This window comes from Cavia porcellus, unplaced genomic scaffold (genome assembly GCF_034190915.1).
Source record: "Cavia porcellus strain 051 isolate PalLab524CR breed Dunkin Hartley unplaced genomic scaffold, mCavPor4.1 scaffold_12, whole genome shotgun sequence".
In the NCBI taxonomy this organism is placed as follows: domain Eukaryota; kingdom Metazoa; phylum Chordata; class Mammalia; order Rodentia; family Caviidae; genus Cavia; species Cavia porcellus.
This window is the reverse complement of record NW_026947495.1, coordinates 28,181,622-28,204,201: the sequence shown is the minus strand read 5'-3', so window position 1 is coordinate 28,204,201 and position 22,580 is coordinate 28,181,622. Positions and strand designations below refer to the sequence as shown.

The 22,580-nt window shown below is 34.9% G+C and overlaps 1 protein-coding gene across 1 annotated transcript in view; it reads right to left on the bottom strand.

The window, feature by feature from the left end:
- The window catches only part of Thsd7b (thrombospondin type 1 domain containing 7B), an 823,364-nt gene that overhangs the window by 15,793 nt on the left and 784,991 nt on the right, over nucleotides 1-22,580 (bottom strand). Inside the window, exons 21-24 of the mRNA XM_063259013.1 lie at nucleotides 9,281-9,426; nucleotides 2,656-2,815; nucleotides 1,415-1,588; nucleotides 1,225-1,320 (exon numbers count right to left, since the gene is read on the bottom strand). Coding sequence (XP_063115083.1) covers nucleotides 1,225-1,320; nucleotides 1,415-1,588; nucleotides 2,656-2,815; nucleotides 9,281-9,426 — 576 coding nt within the window. The remainder of the gene's footprint in view (nucleotides 1-1,224; nucleotides 1,321-1,414; nucleotides 1,589-2,655; nucleotides 2,816-9,280; nucleotides 9,427-22,580) is intronic.

Here is a 22,580-nt window from a genome sequence, read left to right as displayed (position 1 = left end):
AAATTATGAAACGTTTTTAAATTTTAAGAATGAAATTAGACTCCAATGCTATTTAGCAGATGTTATGGGTGAGCTGGGATTATTCACCAGATGATGCAAGCTGGATGCTGTGCAGTGTGACCACCATACGCAAACATGACAGCAGAATTCTCACTGGTACGGACATCCAGCACCCTGAACAGCATGATGCTTCCTAAGTGTAGAGTTAGGTAGAATCACAGTAGAAAAAATTCTAGCAACTTATAAAACAAAAAAATAATTTAAAAGAATATTGTATATAGTAAGGATTAAAGGAAATATTAATGATATAAAGACATATAAATTAAAAAAGGAAGTGCTAACAATTCCTCTATTTCTTCGACACATCCTCATCCATGCATAAGCTGTCAGCTGCAGCATCAAGTGAAACAATGTCAGTTAAATTGTCTCTGACAAAAACGCATTTTTTAAAAAAAATCAAATGATGCAGTGGCAAATGTCTGTAATCCCAGTACTTGGTAGGCTGAGACATGAGAATCCATTAGTTTGAAGTCAGCCTAGGGTACATAGGGAATTTAAGGTCAGCCTGACCTACACAGTGGGATTCTGTCTCAAATACAAAACAAAACCCCTTGAAATTACTAAGAAATCCATTTGTATCATCACACTACATCTAATGTTATGAAAGAGAGACCTTTTCTTTAGTCTATTTTTACATATCAAGTAGCCCAGTCATCAAAATATTTAAAACCAAGCTTCCCATGGGTAAATACAACCATCAGTGATTTTTAGTAAAAATTTTTAATTTTTAAAATACTTAACATTTTTAACTTTTAATTTCAGTTTGATTATGTTTGTGAAATGATATACTAGCATAGAAGTATAGAAATAATTGTTAAAATAGTTCCTCAAAAAATTTAGAGTATGATTTAAAATTTTAAAATCATTATTTAAAAGTAATACATCACTTTTAGTTTCTATCTTACATCATGAATTTTAATAAATTTAAATAAAAAGAAATTTAAGGAATTTTATTATGTTTTGGCTCATTTTTTAAAAATTGTATGATATTTTATGGGTCTTCAAATAGAAAGGTCTACTTTCTACAAGCCAGAGAGGTCTAAGGAAGCTTTGCCATGAGGATCATCTGAGTCACTTGCCCCATTATTCCTTCCTAATATTTCACATAAACAGCACACTCTGAGATATTTCTCAAGTGCCTACAAGAGTGTTAGGAAGCAATACCTGTGACATTAATGCCATCTGAACGTTGGCACCAGACAGTTCGTTCATTATTGTTCCAAAGACTTGCTTTCCACACGTAATGATAACATTTGCCTCCTGCAAGTAAATATAATATTAGCAGTTCTACTAAACATCAGTTAGAATAAGCCTGAAAAATCAAGGCTAAAACACTGAACAGTGCTCTTGGTACCTGCACAAGGGCGTGTTTCTAGAACCTGTTCGGGACAGCTGTCTTGGTTCTCCAAAGACTGAATTATAAAAGTTCTCGACCTCGATTGGCGACCGGTCGTCTCAAAACTTCTTCCATCGATGCAGGTTAATTCACATGCACTCCACTCTGACCACGCAGTTAAATGGCAATCTCCTGGACGGACACACAGCACAGGGCAGAGGGGAGACCATGAAAACTGGCGTGGCTGTCCATACACAGACAGAGCATATGCAGAGGCTTCTGACAGAGTGTGCAGTGAGGGGCTGGGTTCCAGACCCTGTGCATTCTATTGTGACCGATTTTCTCATTAGAAAGCGCTAAGAATGATGACATTATAGTATAGTTTCACAGCAGTGTCTCAAAAACTACACTGTCATTACTTTGCTTCAAAGCATAGTAGTCATATCTAGATTACTATGTGGCTGCTAATGACAATAAAATCTTTAAAAAGGATACGGTAAAGATGATAGTAATTCAGTTTTCAAAGATCAGCATAATGTAAAATGGATATTCACAGAAACCAAACAAAAATAAGTACCAAAATAAAATATCATTTGACTAAAAGAATAATTAAATACTCTCTGTATGTGTTTTTCTAGACTATGTTATATACAATTATAAATATAAAACCTTTATATGGAAATTTTATATGCATTTACACATCTTTGTGTATATACTATATATGTATGTTTTATTACATATATATTGGAAGGATATATTAAGTCATTCTAAATGTATTCCACATAAGCCAAATTGTGTTCCTGGGATTAAAATGAACTCACATTGTATGTAACTATAATTATACTCATATTTTTATAGAACATAACTGTTTAAGGAGTGGTTTTACAAACCTACAGTATTGCTGGTTCCCACCATGACACCACCCAAGATTTATCCATTTATGGAAATAGTTTATATTCTCTGAGCAGCTGTTTTTATCCTAATGCTGTTGGCTTGACCAATTATTTTGATGCAGACACCATAGCTTAAAGGGACCAGAAAAGCGTCAGAGACAAGATGCTAATCTAAATTTCCAAATCCAATGCTTTTTTTTCCTTTTTCCTACTTTATCTCCATGAAAGCAAGAGTATATTCCAAAATGATAACTGCAACCACAATTCAAAATTAAACAAAGCTAATTAAAATCTTCAATTTTGACAAGTGAAGCCTCTCCAGAAAAGACTTTTTAAAAATCACCATGGGAAGTATGCTGTGTATACCTGGGCAAGGCACAGAGCAGAGCTGCTTCAAGCTGCTATCTGGAAAAGGCATCTCACCACACAGTGTATCCTCGCTACTGACAGCTGCTTGGGACAGTGAACCATTGTGGACCATGCAAGAAAGGCTGCGCACCTGGACTCCTTCCCCACAGTCTCCACCCTGTAGAGAGAAAGAATATTCTCCATATTACCCATACTATTAGCATCTCAAAGTTATGGTTCCTGCTTCTTTTTGCCCAAGAGAATCTACTTCCAGATTTCAATAGCTTCCTCTTATGAAAGTTCTTTTCAATTGTTAATGTTGAAGCATCACGGAGAATAATTCAAAGCTGATAAAGAAATTAAAGTAGAAATACAACTTATGCCATGGACTTTATGTACTCAGAATATGACCATTCTCTCTGGTATCTGGCCAGAGCTACATGACAAGAAAGGCAACACATATTTGTCTAAGTGTATCTGATAGTGGCTTAATCCATAAATGCATCTGAAAGGACTTGTACAACTTTAAGGCATAAATTTCTCCTGTATTTGTCATCATTTTCTTTTGTAAATTCCAGTGCTTTCTTATATGGATTAAGTTGGGGTTTCCATTAAAACACTTTACTGCCACTAAAAGTTATTTTCCTAATATGCCTTCTTTGCTGAATAATATTCTTTGAGAATATTTTATATCCATCTTACTCAGATACTCTGGGCAATTAGAAAAGTTCTGTACAACGCCTTGCAGAAATAGAAGCTTAGAAGTGAAAGGTTCTTAGTGGTTACCTGCCCTGACTATTTGCCTAATGTAAAATTTCCTGTTATAAAATTTCTGGCAGATATTCATGAGACAAGCACCTTTGCCTCAATATTAACCAGCCATACTCTGTCATGTTCATACTCATAAAGAAGTCTTTTGGATATTTAGATAATTTCAGCTCATAGCTCTATTTTCACATACATACCTAGCAAAGTTTTTATACTAAGGAGATGCAATACCAGGTCAGCAAGAGGACTGAGAGCTGAAGCAGACAAGCAAGCAAAGTAAGGTTATTTATATATAGAACAAGTTTGTTAGCCTCAGTATCATGAATAAGCACAAATAATGCTTTGATACCCATAACATCTTCCAGAGAGGTCCACTGGTGGCACTTTTCAGCTCTATCTATAAAAGGGAGAGGGAAGCTTTTAAATGCCAGCAACCTGGGATCCAGTTCTTGCTGATCAAAGTTTATTCTAGTATGAATTGTTGTATATTTCACAGTTGTGTTTCCTAGCATCCAACAAATACAGAAGTTGCTGGAAAACTAGTGCTTTTGTAACTACTTCTGCTGTGGTAGCGAGAGAAAGAGAGACAGAGAGAGAGAGAGAGAGAGAGAGAGAGAGAGAGAGAGAGAGAGAGAGAGAGAGACAGAGAGAGACAAAGAGAGAGAGACAGAGAGAGAGAGAGAGAGAGAGAGAGAGAGAGAGAGAGAGAGAGAGAGAGAGAATATTCTTTATTAGATGATGGTGTGACAGTCTACACTGGAAAGCTGGGTTTCACCTCCTTCTCATCTCTTTCCCCTCACAGGAAGTAGACACTAGATTCTCTAAGTTTCAGAGATGCTGTTGTTCCTGCAGAGGTCACACCCTGTTCGGGTAGCACAGTCACTCCATGCTAGTCCTGCAGGTCATGAAGCAGGTAATCATGTACTGCAGACCAGAGGGGCACCAGCCAGGCCCAGGCCCAGGCCCAGGTGTAATGTCCGAAATTGCTAGGCATCAAGGAAAGCTGATGATAGTCTGCTGGAAGAGTAGGTTGGCACAGAGTGGCTGTTGAGAAAAAGTCTAACATGAAGGAAATGGTAACTTAAAGGTTGGCAGTAGCCACCCCCTCTACTCCTTATCAGTGGTTCCTTTACCTTTTAAGGTATAACTCATTCCTAGTGAGCCATGGTCTAAAAAACACTGGAAAATTCCAGAGAGAAACAATTTCTATTTTAAATTTTGTACTATTTTGAATACTATGATGAAATGTTATACCATACTATTCTATCCCACACAAGATATAAATCTTTTTAAATGGTGTATCTAAGCTGTATATGACAACTGTTAGTGACTTAGCAGGCATCTGGATTATCAGAGAATTTGTCATGCTATCACAGTACTTGTGTTCCACTGACTCTTATCTACTTATTAATGGCCTTAAAGCTCAAAGTTAGTGGTATTTGGAATTTTTGCAGCATATTTTTATGGTTTTTCAATTGTATTATTTGTTATTGTTGATTTCTTACTGCACTGAATTTATAAGTTAAATTTTATTATTGCCATTTATGTGTAGAAAACTATTATATGAGATAATATCCATTATTTCAGGCAGCCACTGCGAGTCCTGGAAGATTCCTTTATGGACAAGCAAGGACTTCTGTAATGGCAAAAATGGAAAGCTATGATTTGAAGAAGACCACGTTGTAGAAACTTAAAGTCTAAGGAATCTGAAGAAGCACATGAATTTAAAGCATGTATTCTGTTTTAGAGATGTTTCAACAAAACTTGTAATTGGTTTGTTTAGAATAGTGACTTTGTCTATTTAAATTGCAATAAGAAAAAACCTTAGTCTGAGTAACTTATAAACAACAGAAATTTACTGCCTATAGTTCACAAAGCTATGAAGTCCTAGGTCAAAATGGTAGTGGACTTGTTGTCTGATGTGGGCCTGTTCTTTATGCATAGTGATTTCTACATGTCGGCTCATAAACCTCTTTTACAAGAGTATTAGTTCTATGAGTGAACCCTCATGACCTAATCTTCTCTCCTCACCGGTACTAGCACTTAATTTCATGATATTTGGGGTTAAGTTTCAACATAAAGGTTGTGAGGAGATCCAAACTTTCAGAATAAAGCAGGTACCAATTCTTATACTCAATTTGTCAACATCTAATAACTGTTTTGTTTAGTTCTATGGCTTTTGTGAAATTATAAAAATAGTAGTACAACTTTAAACTTAAATGCATAGTTTTGAAGAAAAGGTTTAAAAACAACATACAGTAAATTCACTCAATACAAATTGTAGTTGTAATAAATTTATTTACTACAACTAAATTACTAAATTAATTTACTACAACTTAACTGTACAAATTGGAGTTGTAGTAAATGTTTACTTCCTAAAATGGAAAATAGTAGCATATACTAAATTTCATGTTTCAGAGGGAGGATTAATTCATTTTTTACCATCCAACTGACAGCTCCATTGCAGCATTGCTAGGTATATATTTGTTAGACAGCATTGGACTCTGTGTAGTTAGAAAAAAGATTCTGAAGACAATGCAGCATGGATAAACTGAAAGTCCTAATACCTGAGACCTCCAGTAAAAGAAGTTGCAATGGCAGAGAGTTTTGTTTGATACTCTATGAGACAGAGTGTAAAGAAATGACAGGAAACAAGCTTATATCCAGGATCAGTGTAAAAGCCAAGACAAATAGCAATAGGCTCCTTGTATGTATCTTAGAATCAGCCTGCCTTCAAACTTAATCTCTCATATCTTTGACAACAGCCACTATATGAAAATAAATCAGCATCAGAATAATGATTTCATTCATAAAGCAAGAATCTATTTGCTCACATTAACAAAACTTTATACTCTAGGGCCCCAAAATAGACTTAGGTTTCTTAGAGTGAGACTGTCAACAACCAGGATTCTCTCACTAACCATCCACTACCCAGGTCATGAATGGGGTTTTGTGCATGCTGAATTGCTATGTCCATCCTATGTGGATAGGCAGATGGTGCTAACAAATGTAATCATAATTTTAATCAAAATTATAATAGCAACCATAATGTACTGAGCTCCTGATTTATGTCAGATGGCATTCACATACAAAGGCAAATAGTTTATACAATTTACCTAATCCCTTCCAAAACTCAGAAAAATAGATATAGATGGTCTTTCATATTTGAGTGGTCTACATTCCACAACTGTGGACTCAACCACTTGAAGAACAAAACAACTTTTTTTAAAATGGATATTTCTCAAACATATTTTTACTTACCATTATTCCCTATAACATATAATAAAAATTAATGTAATAAATATTATTATAATAAATATACTACATTAGCTACTATAAGTAATTTAGAAATGATTAAAAATTTATGAAAGCTGTGTATGTTATATGCAAATATTGTACCATTTGATATGATAGATTTAAGCTTCGGTAGATGTTAATTTCTGTGTGAGGGGGTCCTAGAATCAATCTATTGCTGTTCTCATGGCATATAAAAAAACAGATGTTTATAGAGTTTAGAAATTTGGCCAAAAATGCAATGCTAGGAATTTCCAGAACTATGATCAAAATTAGGGCTGCTAACCTCCAGAATCTGAGCTCCCAAAGTAAATTTATCAACATCTGTGTGTACATACTTTAGCAGCTGGAAAATTGGCGAAAAAAGAGTTAGGAAACAATAAAAAAGTGATGACTGAGAATAAATACTCCCTTTTGTTAATGTCTTCCTCTAAATGATAGTGGTAAAATTGGCATCTCTTTCTCTGTGTCCCTTGAGCCTCTCTTATGGTTTCGTATTTTGTGATGGCAAGGAGCCATGGAAATGTCATCACACCACAGTGAATGAGCTTCCCACCTGCCTTTGGCAGATTAGGACATGCTAGGACAAGAGGAAGAAGGAAAACAGCTGGAGAGAGATGTTATTCCTTGTGTGAGAGGCCTGCATGTATTTTGACTAGTAATGCCAAAAACTCAGCTTACATATAAATTGAAAAAAGACAACTCACTGAAAAGATACTATGTTATCTGTCCCACAAATAATTAAAAGCTAGATTTTGGGAAAGCACCATGGCTGTGGAACTCAGGAAATAATAAGCTCAAGTATTGTGCTGATACTCTTTCCCTTTTGCCTCAGCCCTCCCTAACAGCCTGCTTTGTGTTCCTGCTTCTGAATGACTGGCTTTATCTTCAAGGTGGAAAAACATGTCAGCTAAGTATTCCTCATTACAGTATCTTTGAATAGTTTTACATCCACTTCAAATTCCTGAGGAGGGGGACTGATTGGGTTTGTTTAGGTAGGCAGATACCCTGAAAATTAACAACAAATATATTTTTTGAGGGCTTTTGCTGGAATAAATCCACACCCATAGTTTTTTCCTGACTGAGTTAGTGAATGGAGCTAACACCATCTAGAATCTGAGGCAGCCCTGAGGCTTCTTAAACTAGGTCTCTCCACTAGATGCCAAAACCCTCCCTTCACTGCCAGCACCACTACAGGGAACGGTCACAACCCATCTGTCTCTGAGAGTCTGAAGAAGCTCAACATGTGACAAAAAAACATCACAATTGGCATTTTCCTGTAATGTTCCTACGAGACAAGTTGGCAGACTTGTCTATAAAAAAAGGCTTATGGCACCTGAGAAGATAAAAGCAAAGTGCAAAAGTATAACTAAGGCACAGCAGCATCTACATGCCTGTAAGCCTTGGAGCAAAGATGCTGTCAGTCTTCTGTCCTGGATTCCTCCCTGCCTCCTGCCCTTTGCTCTGACTCTCTTTTTCCTAACATTTTCCCCTTTCCCTTCCTTTGCAGTGAAGGGCTCCCTGAATTTTTTAGCTTATTTTCACTACTCTGTCAAAGTTATCACAATTTTAAGGAAAACTATTCCTCCCATTCTCTAATTATAAGTAATTCTGAGCATTTAAAAATTGCTGAAGACTAGAAAAATGATACTTAGACTAGCAAAAAATAATTAATATTCAAGGATTTCGTTCAATTCTGAATTACTTAGTATGGTTATTTTATTTTACATGAAAAGGAAAATGATCAGGTTTACCACACAGTTTGATCTTCTGAGACCTATTAAAATGCATGGGTATTAAACTTCTGACAATAATGCTGCCTGATAATGCCATCCTGGCTGGAAAACGATGAAAATAACTTTGCGGATTTCCTAATATGCAATCAAAATTATTATTACTTAAATAATATATGCTTTGGAACATGAACTGAAAGGTAAGGTAGTGAAATAAGATGAGAAAAAATCAATGCACTATTTCTTCAGCAAGAAGCCAGAGAGAACACACAGTACAGGATCTTTGCTGATCCAGCAGAACCTCTGGGTACGTGATATATTACGATGTCGCCTGGCATTTATATTTCAGGCCAATAAAAAAGTAATCATTGAGGAAAATGTAGTGACTTTGGTTCATGCAATAATGTTAAAATATAACTTTCATTCACTTTGGTTTCTTGCTCATACGCAAGATTTTGTCCTAACATAAAAGCGCCTTTTAAAGAAATACATTCTAAAGCAAGCTGTGATTCCACATCACTGGTGTTTGACTGATTAAATAATACTTTGATATTCCCACAAGCCAAGAAAATAAGAGGGTTCTTGAGTATGCCAAAAAGATTGATAATCCCATGACTCAGCTTGTTATCATCAATGTCTAATGAATTTTTTTTTTGTTTGTTTGTTTGTTTCTTTTTTTGATATTTCATCCTGCATGAGGTTATGTCACTTGGCTGGATTTTTCCACATTCTCTACAGCATTAAAAATACATTTTTTCCAGACCACTGTGCTATGAATTTATTCTATCAGCATGTTTGACCAGACAAGTACTCTACGAAGCATTTCACTGTGTCCTTATATAACCTACCTCCAATTTACAGGCAGACCAGTTGCCAATGACCCAGCTGTAGCAGGGGCTCACTGGGCAGGGTTTCTGCTGGATCAGCTCAGTGGGGCATGGCCGTCCTTCTCCCTGGGTTGGCATAATGATAAATCGAGTCCGGCTCATTCGACCTAAAATGATAAAGGAGGCATCAGCACTTCAGTTAAGGTTTCGCTTGGAATGGAATTTGAAGGACAGTTTGGTGCCTTACATATCACATATGTAAGTACAGAGAATATGTATAAAAAATACGTATGTATTCTTCAGAATACACAGAACCCTGTCCAGTCCCATTTTTAGTTTTTTTTTTTGCCATTTTATTTTAGGTTTTCAGTGAACAGGTTACCTACATCTTCATGATGCTATAATGGGTCTCAAATTCTACCTGTTTTCTCCTCCTTCTTTTCTTTGAGGCAGAGTCATGTTACATAGTCCAGGATGCCCTTGAACTCACTATATCGGACCATCTTGCCATGAACTCAGTGATCCTGCTGCCTTAGCCTTCAGAGTGCTAGAATTACAGGTGTGTACCACCATGCCTGACCTGTCTTCTTTTAAGTCTTCATATGTCCAAACTCTGTATTCTTGTCATGTTGACTACCCTGAAAACATGGTAAAATGCTAATTCTTTTAACAATTTTTTTATGAAGTTCTAGTATGAAGAAGGCACCTTGATATGTGTTAGGTACAGTAGTAAAATTGCCAGATATATCTTCTACCCTCACAGATCATGTATTTTGTGTAAAGATTATAAATATTAAACACAAAATTGAGAAAGTTGCAACTTTTTTCTGCTAGGTTCTAAATTAACAAGTAAGGTAAATTACACATTATCCAAATTAATCTAAAGAATTGCATGGCAAAAATTCCACCCTGAAGGGCAAGTAATTTCCCTCAATTAATTCAACACAGTCAATTTTCCTAGAGATTAATGATCAATTTCTTCCTTCACTGAACACAAGAAAATGTTGGGTTGTGTGTAGGAATCATGGTGTTAAAAAACCATTCAAACCAAAACAAAATAAAACAAAACATACTTTCAAGTAATTCTATTCCATTCCATGATAAAAGACAGTTGGTTAAGAAGAATGGCTGAGGAAAGGATAGGGTGTCCTTGTCTTATGACCCCCCAGGCATCTAGGCAAAGTACAGTAGTGAACAGAATGACCTTCATATTTATAAAAGCTTTTTCCTCTCTCTCTTCTCTCTTTCCCTCTTTCTGTCTCTCCTCCCTGACTCTTCTTCCCTACCCTAGTTTTTACTTATGAGTAGTTAAGTGCACTCAATTTAATCACCACTGCTTATCAATGAATGTGGGTGAATATGATTCCCTTTTTCTTGCTGTTATAAAGTTGATTATTTCACTGAATTTGTGATAAATGTAAAAGAAACAGCAGAGGGAATTATGAAAGCATGTAGAAATAGGAGCTCATTCCCAAGCGAATCAAATGGCATTCTCTTGAGAGATTGAACTTAACACACAGTGTGAAAAGATGAAAGCCAGACAGTCAGATGTGATGCATGGGAACATGCTCCATACAGGAATGAGAGTATGAAGAGACCATGGGATATCAAGGATCATAATGTCTCTGACAACCTGATAGAGGCTATTGTGGTTGAAATAGAGAGAGTAAGGAACAAAAGAGCTTTGAGAAAACGCTATTACATCTACTAAAAGTAGGGTCTATTAATCGGTGTTAAACATTCTATATTTATATCTTAAGAGAAGTTGAAAGCTGGTAATGATTTCATATAATTCACTTAAAAAACCTAGACAAGAACAACTATCAGATGTACTCAAGTTTAGTGACAAGAAAGGGCAACCCATGCTTTCAGAGGACTACACCTCTTATTGCCCCCCAAAACTTTATCATAGATTTGGTGATAAACTAATTCTCTCTGTGAAGATCCTTGAAAACAGTCAGGACATTCTAATCACTGAGTTTTAAATTTCTTATGGTTGGGTTTTTGTCCTTAGCATGGCAGTTATTGCACATTCACTACTAACTAAATATTTGTTTAATTAATATTTTAAAAATTATCTGCATGACATTATGCTCATTGAAAATGTATGCTAATATAAATAGCACTTAATGAGCTGCTACCATATGTTAGAGAATATTTTAAGCATTTGATACTTTCTGACATATTGAAGGGTTGTAACTCAAGAATAATTACATGATTTTCCATATTGGAGATGAACAATGTAAGGACAGGGCATTTAAGTCACTTGTCTGAGGTCAAAGGTAGTAAGTTGTAGACTAAGATTCAAACCTAGGACATTTGCTCCAGTAGCTGCTATATCTACTGTTTTTCTTGGTGGACATAGAGAAGAGACAAAGATATTTATATACTGTTTATGGGAAACATCAAATAATTTGGGCTCAATGAAAAAAAAAGAATGTACCCATTGTATATCCTATACACTGGGATCCTCTGTAGGCTACAAGTATTTGGACAGATATTTTTCTATGCATTACATAAATCAAATCATAGACTAGACATCATTCATACAAAGCACTGTTTTTGCCTACATAATACATTTAACTCAACATTTTACCTTGTCTTGTTCAAAAACTGTTTTAATTTTTATGATTATTCTTACACACAATGACATCACCCTAATATCACTAACCTGCATTGTTTTCTAGCCATCTGTGAAAGAATGATGAGAATTTGGTGCCATCTTTACTGCAGCCTGAGGTTCTAGTTCATTATTAAAAAATTACTCCAAGCTTGTGTCTAAATCTATGGCCTGTTGATATCCAATATCAGGAGTGATTCTATTTGTTTACATTAAAGTTATGGATATTTTATGTTAGACATAAAGATAATGAATTCAGTAAGCACATAATGCAATCGTTTTCTTAAACAATGAAATCTTTAGACCATTCATTGAAAGCATGGAAACATAATTTTTCTATCTTTTGCTATCCAAATACAAAGATAAGATCCACAAACAATGACTACTACAAAGAATATTTCTTAGAAGTAACCAGCCTTTATCCAAAAATATAGTTTCAAGCTTCTTGTTATTTTTAACTAGTTTATATTAAAATTGAGCAAAATGTTATCAATAATGGCATGAATATATAAAAGAAGACTAACAGACTTGATGTTTCGGTGGGGAGTATGATACTTTTAATAAGGACATTTTCAAGTCAGAGATAATGCAACCTAATCAGGTCAGATTTGGTTGCATTATAAGATAAAATATACCTCAAATTTGTAGCTCACAATTCTGAAGTTATGAATAAAAAATGAAACAACATAAAATGCAGAAGCTCCCCACACAGGAGCTTGATGTTTCATAATTGTGGTCAAATATCACATGTATTTCCATATATCAAACTGGAATAGTTAATCAAGGCACTCTCTCCACAGTGATTATGCTGTTAGGGATCCCAAAGAGCAGAAATTTGGAGGAACTTTTCCTGATTTCATTAATTTTGATATGAAAGAGAAAGCAGTGGAGACCAAATTAAAATTATGATGGAGATAAAATGTGGAGAAAGAACACTTAAAAATAGGTGATATATGGTGGATAAAACATGGTTTTGGCATCAAAAATTAGAGTTGGAAACAGTTCTCTTGAATTGACAGCTAGAAAATGATGTGATATCATGAAAGTAATTTAACCCCTCTGAGCATGAATTTCCTCCTATATAAAATAAAACTAATATAGAAAGTACTTATTACCTAGAATAATTCATATTGGGAATTCTTTCACTTAAGACTGAATCTCAAATGGGAATTAAATTATTTTAATAAATAATGAAATATTTAAGTGGATTTTTTTCTGTAACTGAAAATTATTGAACTGGGTTTATTTTATCTAATGTCAACTACCTTACAGATTATAATTACAGTTACACACACATTATTAGGACAAAAATAAGTCAGCCTTTGTAATTTCTTATATAATTTCATGACTATACTACTAAATATCTATTTTGTAATGCCTGATGTTTGTAGCATGATCAAAATCCTTAGGTCTGTGTGTCTTTTTGTTGATATTCCTGGTCTGCCTTTAATCTCTGGTGTAAAGACCACCAGCTCCATACTACATCCACTTTGTCATGCGGATATATTCCATTTGCAGCTCAGAATTGATAAGCAAATCCCATAATATGCAGCAATGGAACACATGTGCCATGGAGGGTGATTATTGACGGGAGGTTAATTTTGTAATGTTTGCTAGTGAACATATATTTACACCATGTGGAATTTTATTTCCTATCAATACACCTATGGACTACCTTAGTATACCTCCCACAGGTTGTAAGAATAAAAAATAATAAACAAGCAATAACAAAATTTAAAGTGTATTTTTAAAATTTAAAAATATATTAACACAAAAGAAATATTGTCATCAATCCACCTTGCTTTGAACACACCCAATCATTCTTGCTACTTTCTGCAGAAGTTTGAGAACAGTTCTTTTGCGAATGTCCTTATGAGACATGATTATATATACAGTGAATGTTGTTGCCAAGTAGAATCCAAAGGAAAAGTAGGTTTATAAAAATATGACACTATGTCCTCATACACTTCACTCCATCTGGTACCACACAATTTCTGGCTCTCCCCCAAAGTCAAAAAGATCATTAGAAGTAAACATATTGAATTGATTCAGGACTCTGAGGCAGTCAAACAGCTGAATTAGAAACACTCAAGAAAGGCAGCTTCCAGAGCTGTTTCAGAAATGCAAGAGCAATGAGATAATCAGTGGAGAATATTGGAGGGGAATTACTGGCAAAGTGTCTTTTAACGAATACTTTACAAAATGTAAACATTCACTGCATTTTTCAATCATATAAAGTGTCTTCTACAGTATCCAAAATATAGTAAATATTTGTTAAAATATTATTTTATTTTAATTCTCATAACTGGCCATAGCATGAGCCTGTGGTGGATATGTAAAGCATGTTACCTTTTTTGCACCTATATTCTGTTGAATCCATATTAAAGGCACACATATATGAAACTCAGAATTATTCAGTTAGGTTCCAATCTGCAAAAGCCCTTATGCTCTAGGTTGGACTCCTGCCTTTAGAGCAAGAGTGAAGATGGTTGCCATGCATATGGCTGTAATTCCCAAGTGAGAGGAGAGAAATTTCCTTGTCTGCTCTCTGTACTCCCTTCCCCTGAGTTTAGGTTTCTCAGTGGAATCACAGGATGGAGTGAAGTATCCACTGGAACGTGGATTCATAAAAAATATGCCTAGTAAGTATGCCTTCATTTTTTAAGATGGAGGATAAACTGACTTTATTTGTATACACCCTGTGAAATGTTTTCTATTTAATAAAGACCAAATATTTAATTATTAATTTGTACTAGCACATTTTAGATATACATAATGAAAACATTCATTAGAGGAAGTTTGTATCTGTACAGGATGTATTGTGACTCTCCTTTATTACTCCAAGCCTCTCCCTCCTTCAACTATTCTTCCTTTCCTTATTTACAAAAGCTTTGTTTCCATTTTCTTCCTTCCATTTTGTTATTTCTTTTCCTTTTCTCCTCACCCACCCTCTATTTCTCTTTCCATTTCAGTATTTTCTTCATATTTCTTGGTATCTATTATACATTTTGGCCTTTTTTCCCTACCAGTCCCTCCCACTTGAAACACAATGTGATATTTAAACATGTGTGTGAGGTTTATTTCATTTAAGAGTATGGACTCTTCATTTTCATTTTCTTTCTTCCTTCCTTCCTTCCTTCTTTACAATCCCCCTCTCTGTTCCCTTTTCTTTTGAACAATTTATTCCTATTTAACAGTACATTTTATACATTTTGTCCTTATTTACACTTTCAGTATCTCATAACAGAGAAACAATGTAATATTTACATATGTTAGTCTGGTGTATTTCTCCTAAAAGTATGTTCTTAAGGTGCATAGGAATCAATCTAATAAGGGAAGTAAAAGATCTATACATTGAAAATTATATAGTACATTGAAAAAAGAGATAAGAGAAAATATCAGAAAATGGAAAGATATCCCCTTGCTTATGTATAGAAAGAAACAGCATAGTGAAAATAGCCATACTACCAATAAAAATACCATTAGTATATCTCACAGATCTAGTGAAAACATTCCTAAAATTCATTTGGAACTAGAAGAGACCTAGAATAGCAAAAACAATCCTAGGCAGCAAAGTCAAGATAGGGTACATCACAATCCCTGACTTGAAATTATACTACAAATTTACTGTGACAAAAACAACATGGTACTGGCAAAACATAGACCTGAAGATCAGTGTAACCAATTAGAAACAACTCCAAATATACCTTTGACAAATGGGCAAAGCACATTCACTGGAAGAAAAACAGCCTCAATAAATACATGATGCCATATGCTAAAGATTAAAACCCAACCCATGTCTTTTATCATGCACTAAGCTAAAATCAAAACAGGTCAAAGATCTAAATATTAAAACAGAAACATTAAATCTTCTGAGAGAGAACAGGTGATTTTTTGCAGACATAGGCATAAGGACAGATTTCATGAAGACCTAGTTTACAATGGTGGTAAGTTTGCTGTTTGATAGCAATTCTCTTCTCCAAGTCACTGAGGAATACCGGGATCAAATGTATGCAACAGTGACATTGGACTATCTATAAAATTAGCAATAATTGCATGCAACAAAGAAAAAAAGAATCACATGGAAAGATTTGCACTGGAAAATAGACAGGGAAGTGTCATATAAAGTTGTGAAAGTAAAACTAAGTTTAGAGAGGGGCCAATTCCATTGCTTACAGGTTGGTTTCAAGAAAATCAACCAGATCACACTCTCATGCATCCCAAAAGGAATCATGGTGCCCACTGGGGCTACCTTGACAAAATAGCTGTGAAAAATTGGAAACAGTAAAAAAATCATCTGCTTACATCTTGGCCAACTTTTGTCACTTAAAAATAAAGTTAATAGAAACATTTGCCAATTAAAACTTTCTTAGAAAAACAGTCAAACATAAATTTTCCCTGTTGTGACCACACATGTGTATCGAAGTAGCCAGCCTCCCCATCCTTTCCAGTGACATATTTTAAACAGTTATCCCATGACTTTGATAATAGTCATTGAATTAGTTGAAAATTACGTTTTGCATAACACAGTCAATTTGGATATGACCCAAGCAACAACAAAAACTATATAGGTAAGAGATAGTGCAAACAAAATACAAAAATAACATACCTTAACAAAAATAAAATACCTTTCCTCCTTACCTGGGAGGGGAGGAATTTTTTTTTTAAGACAAATGAAGATATATTCTGTAGAGGTATAAATATCCTAAGATGAATGTGACCATTATGTATAACTAAATTGTAGCAATAAACATAATAAAAATAAAGAAGGTACCTATTTAAGGTCAAATAGTTCATGGAATAAAATATATGAGGAATGTATATGACTACAGCTATCAACTCCTACGCACTGCAGAGATGTAAAAGCAGTAATGGTCGTGTATATAAAGACTTGGAGTCTTCAGCATACTTTAAGTGTTATTATCACTGGTTTGCTTTCTACTAGGGCATTATTTCTTTGAAATATGAACTGAATTTTTAAAAGGATGGTCTTTCAGAAACTAACATTTATAAGGAGTTGGCCAAATTAAACACAAAGAAATAGTATTCAAGGCCAGGGATTTAGCCCAGTGGTGTAAACACTTGCCTGGCAAGCACAAGGTCATGAATTTGAGCCCCGAAGATAGGATGCCACATAGCTAATCTCATTTTAATGGTGGTCTTTTCTGATGTTCACCAAAAATATGTTATCAAATAAAATGTTTCAATCATCAACTCTTGGCCCTGTGAATTTATTGTTAAAACTTTTGGTACTGATTCCCTAATAATGTTTGGCAATAAAAACTAGAGGAAGACAAAATAAATGAACAAGAAATATAGGAATTCCAGCAGAAATTTCATTAACAGATAAACACGTTCAGTATGTTAATTCATTTTAGCCATATATTCGTACACCAGTTTACTGTATAATGATTTTTGTCACTATAACATTATTATTCATGGAGGGAGGGATTAAATGAGTGATTACAGTGTGCTGAGTGACACACAGATGATATATCAATTTATTGCTCAACTCTTCCTTATTTCTTATTTGTTTGTTTTATTTATCTATTTTGAGACAGGGTCTCACTATATTTGCAAATTGACCTTGAACTCACTGTGTAGCCCAGATTGGCCTCCAGGTTATAGCAATCCTCCTGCCTCAGCCTTCCGAGGACTGGGATTACAGGTGTATGCCACTGCACCCAGGATGCTTCACTCCTTGTTTTCCTTATCCTGCTTTCTTCACTTTCCTTTCTATAAGCGTAGTTCTCTCACACTAAATTCCATCCCCAGGCCAAACAAATAGCTTCAACGAAACTTCCAGACACAGCTATAAATATAATTATTCTTATAAATAAATTGAAGCTCAGAGAAATTAAACAGTGATGATCATAAAGTAGAGAGAATTGAAACAAATGTTTTCCTTCTTCCAAAAGCATGTGTCTTCTAATAAATCTTACCCAGTGAGTGTATTAGATGTCCACCAGGGCTTATGTTTAAAATAAATAAAAATAAAATTTAGATGACAATTTAGGTCATAGGTATTAGATGCTTTGCTTTAAGACCCTTTGAACAAGTATTGGAACTGTACTTAGGTCTACATTCTGCAGTAAATGTGTTACCTGTATTTATATACTTCATATTTTTCTTTAGTATAAAGTAATTAAGGTTAATGTACTAATACTTTTCTCCTATGATAACTCTTAGTTACTTTTGAGTACTCATCAGAGTAAATTTTCAAGAGCAGTAGAAAATCTGATTGCATATAAAATGCACAATTAATTTTTTGCACACAGATTTTTATGTTGGACATGTATTACAAAGTGGCTGAAACTATGCTTTTCACCTCTGTTAGAAAATGTCACTAAATTTTATTTTTACTTATTTTAAACACAAGCCCTGGTGAACATAAATTTCAAGTCAGGATTATTTTCCAGTGTAACAGAGTAAAGTTATAGCCCTGATCTGTAACCTAAAGACAGCTCTTATGTATGTGTTCAGTATTGTTGGAGACGGGAGACATAGTAATGATTCTTCACTCAGAGACAGTCTGTGCCTTTTCTCTGTAGAAGAATCCAATGCCTTATCTCAAAATTGCTTCAGCTAGCCAGCTACCTTTCATTCTAAAGAACACACAACACAGTCAGGATAAGATTCCATAGGCTGTTCAGGGTAAAACTGACTATAGTCTCAGCCTAGATCATCTCTCTATTATGTGAGGCTGGTTACTCAAGGAAGTAAGAAGACCATATAGAGATCAGGATCGCCTCCAATATAATACGAGTCTATCACATCCAAGGACAGGATGTTTAAGGGAAGAAGATTAAGTACCTTCAGCTTTGTTTGGATATAAAGAGCTAAAATTGCAGTGGTAAATTATATGTGTGAACTTTAACTGTTTTCTCCTTTTCTACTCTCAGCAATTATACTAGTCCTATTAAAAACTGAGAGAACTTGATATATCATTATAAGTAATCTATTAACAGCAATCCAGTGAAGCACTACCATGGTATACAACAAGCCAAGGCCAGAAAAATGACTTTGGCAATGTATGAGTACTCTCTTTTTTTATAGACAAAACTATGAGAGTTATATATTATTTTAATGTATGATTGGTAGCTGTATAGATGGATTAGATGTTATGTAACATTACTAACAATGAGGTTGGTATGTTTTTGATAGAGATAATTCAGAGGGGCTTCCTAAAGCTCTAATATAACTTTGTGTTCCAAACTAAAAATCCGTTTTTTCTTCTTATCCACACATGTATCAGTAAATTATAAGAATTTTAAAAAGGTAATATATCACCTACACAGGAGTATGTATAAAACTATAAAATGTCATGTGCAAAGGACCATAAGTGGAACACATCAGGGCTTTGAAGATTCTCAAATCTGGGTTCCATTGTATCTTGCACAACGAAAAAGTTGTACAATCTTGTGCAGATTGCTAAATTGCCTATCATTATAACTGTAAATTAGGCCCATGGTTCATAGGACTGTCATGAAAAACTCCTAACATGTTCCTGACATCAATAATTGTACCCTTGACCAATGGTTCATACAAAATATAAAATGTTAAATGATAATTCAACATTTTATAGGTAGAATATAGTGCAAATTAGTTCTACAAGTCATAACTGAGATGCTCAAAGTCTCACAACTTGTCATTGGAACAGCAGGTTTTAAAACTCAGATCTTCTGGGGGTATTTTACCTCCTCTTTTCTTTTTGGTACAAAGAATCAAGCTCAGGGCTGAGATACATTGCCAGCTCGAAGGTATATGAATGTTTTCTTGTCTAATCTTCTTTTGCACTCCACTATCTGGCTTCTTCTCCTCTTGCCATACAAACTAATTACTTCACATAGGCAATAAGTTTGAATTATTAATGATCACAGTGAGCTAAGATACTACATTACTCAAATTTTATGCACTTACCAAATATGACACTTAATGATTTGACCTTGAAATGAAAAAAAAAAAAACCGCTAGAAATACAAACCTTGCAGGCTAAGCATGATGACACACACCTGCAATCCAAGCATACTCAGAAGGCTGAGGCAGGAGGATTTCTGTGAGTTCAGGACCAGCCTGATGTGCACAATAAGAACATATCTCAAAAAAGCAAGCATAGCTATAAGGGTCCAGAATCCAGTCCTGGACCCCACACGCACACATGGGTTGAATCCCAGTGCAGAGAGAAGCCTTGGAAATTTGCTCTCAGATGGTAAGACCACACCCTGTGTCTGAAATCATCCTAGGACGCCTAGGTGGTACCTGTGGGCCCACCTGGCTCATGCCAGTGAACTCCAAGAAGCTAGCAGGAGCCTGAATTCAGACCCGGGTTCTGAACATGTACAGGTTGAATTATAACACAGAGGGAAGTTTTGCAACTTCACTCCCAGGTGGTAAGACAAGGCCCTGTGTCTGAAATCACTGGAGGAATCATGGGACACCCTGTGAGCCTAACTGTCCCATGTCTAGTGAACTCCAAGCAGCTAGTAGTTGCCTACAGTATGCCCCAGAAGCCAAAAGTAGGCCAGGTGATTCCCAGTGCATGGCAGAAACTTTGAAATATCACTCAAAACCCAGAAATATAGGACAGTGATAAAACAAAAGAACAAAATGCAATCTCAAACTCCCAGCCCAACCCAGGCAAGCTTGTGAGGCATGGACACAGAAGAAAATATAAGCCATACACATGAAACTCCTGAAATGATAACAACTGAAGTAAAGAAACAACTCCAGGAAGCTATAAAACAACTCAAATCAGAAGTAGTCCCCCAAGTAAAAGAAGAAATGATAAATCTAATGAAAGAAATGCTAAACACATCTGAAGAAGACATAGTTGAACAATTAGAGGAACAATGAAAAAAGATGGAACTTCTGAATGAACAATATAAGAAACTAACAGAATGCATGAAGCAAATCCAAAGCAAATCCAGGAAATCAAAAATTCAATTGAAAGTTTGCAAAACTATCTCAACAAAAGTGAAGATAGAATTTCCGTCATTAAAGACAAGGTTGCAGCTAGTGAACAGGAAAGGAAAGATCTTTTAAAAATAATAAGAAACCAGGAAATAACAATTCAACAACTGCAAGATGATTCAAAGAAAAACAACATAAGATTGATAGGTATAAACAAAAAGGAAGGTGACCACACAAATGATATCAAGAGGCTATTTACAGAAGTAATAGATGAAAATTTCCCAAACATGAGAATGGAAACAGACATATATATCAGTGAAGAATACAGAACTCCAAATAACCATAACCAAAGGAAAACTACACCCAGACATATAATATTCAACATGCCAGAAATCCAACATGAGAACAGAATATTAAAAGCTGCTACAGAGAAGAGACAGATCAACTATAAAGGAAAGCCTACAGAATCACAGCCAATTTCTCAGCACAAACAGTGAAGTCAGGAAGAGCATGGATTTCGGCATATGAGAGCCAGTTTATTCAACACCATTTATGAAAGAGACTGTCGTTCTTCCAGTGAACATGTTTGGCCCCTTTATCACAGATAAGGTGGTTGAGAGTGTTTGTAGTTGTGGTTGTATTTTCTAATCTATTCAATTGACCTTTGGCTCTGTTTTTATTCCAGTACCATGTTGATTTTACTACAGTTGCTTTGTAGTATAAGTTCAAGTCAGGGATTGTGATGCCTCCTGCCTTGCCTTTGCTGCTTAGAACTGTCTTTGATATTCTGGGTCTCTTCTGGTTCCAGATGAATTTTAGGAGTGAGTTCTCTAGATCTATGAGGTATGTTGTTGGTATTTTTATTTGGATTGCTTTGAATCTATATAACCGTTTTGGGAGAATGGCCATTTTCACAATATTTAGTCTTCCTATCCATGAGCAAGGGATATCTTTCCATTTTCTGAGATCTTCTTCAATTTCTTTTTTCAGTGTATTATAATTTTCCCTATATGGATCTTTCACTTCTTTCGTGAGAATAATTCCTAAATATTTCATTTTTTGGATGCTAGTATGAAAAGTGTGGCTTCTCTTATTTCTCTCTCTGTGATTTTGTTCTTATGGTTTCATCATGTTGTATCTTATTGGATTTTATTAGATGTGATAGCATAAACAAAATTTTTATGGACAAGGAGATAATATAGTGATCATTGTTAATTTTCTGTTAGTTGGTTCTGAATACCCTGTATTAATTTCATTTGCTTGAATGGTTTTACACTATCTTGTTATGTTTGATACTATTGTGTATGAAGCTATACTCAAATACTTCAAGGAAAGAAACACTATGGTAGCTACTGTTATGTCAGGTTGTCTTGTGGTGAAACATTATGTTGCTTAAATTTTTCTGTTCTGACCTGTTTTGTTATTTCCTCCTTTATTTTAATCTTTTTTAAAAATAAAAAAGAAGAGCAGAGAGTGAAGTATTTTAGATCCTAAAGGAAAATGAATTCCAATCCAGACTGATGTCCTCTACAAAACTGTCCTTCAAAATGGATTGATAAATAAGATACTTCCATGACAAAGAACAGCTGAAGAACTTCATGACCACCAAACCACCCCTTCAAAGAATACTGAAAGACATTCTAGACAGACATAGGCAAAAAACACTAAGCAAGGCAAAAAATTAAACAGAGTAGAAAGCTAAAGAATCAAGAACAGAAAGATAATATTGTCAAAAGTAAACCAATATATATCAGTTATAACCATTAATGTAAATGGTCTCAATTCACCAAT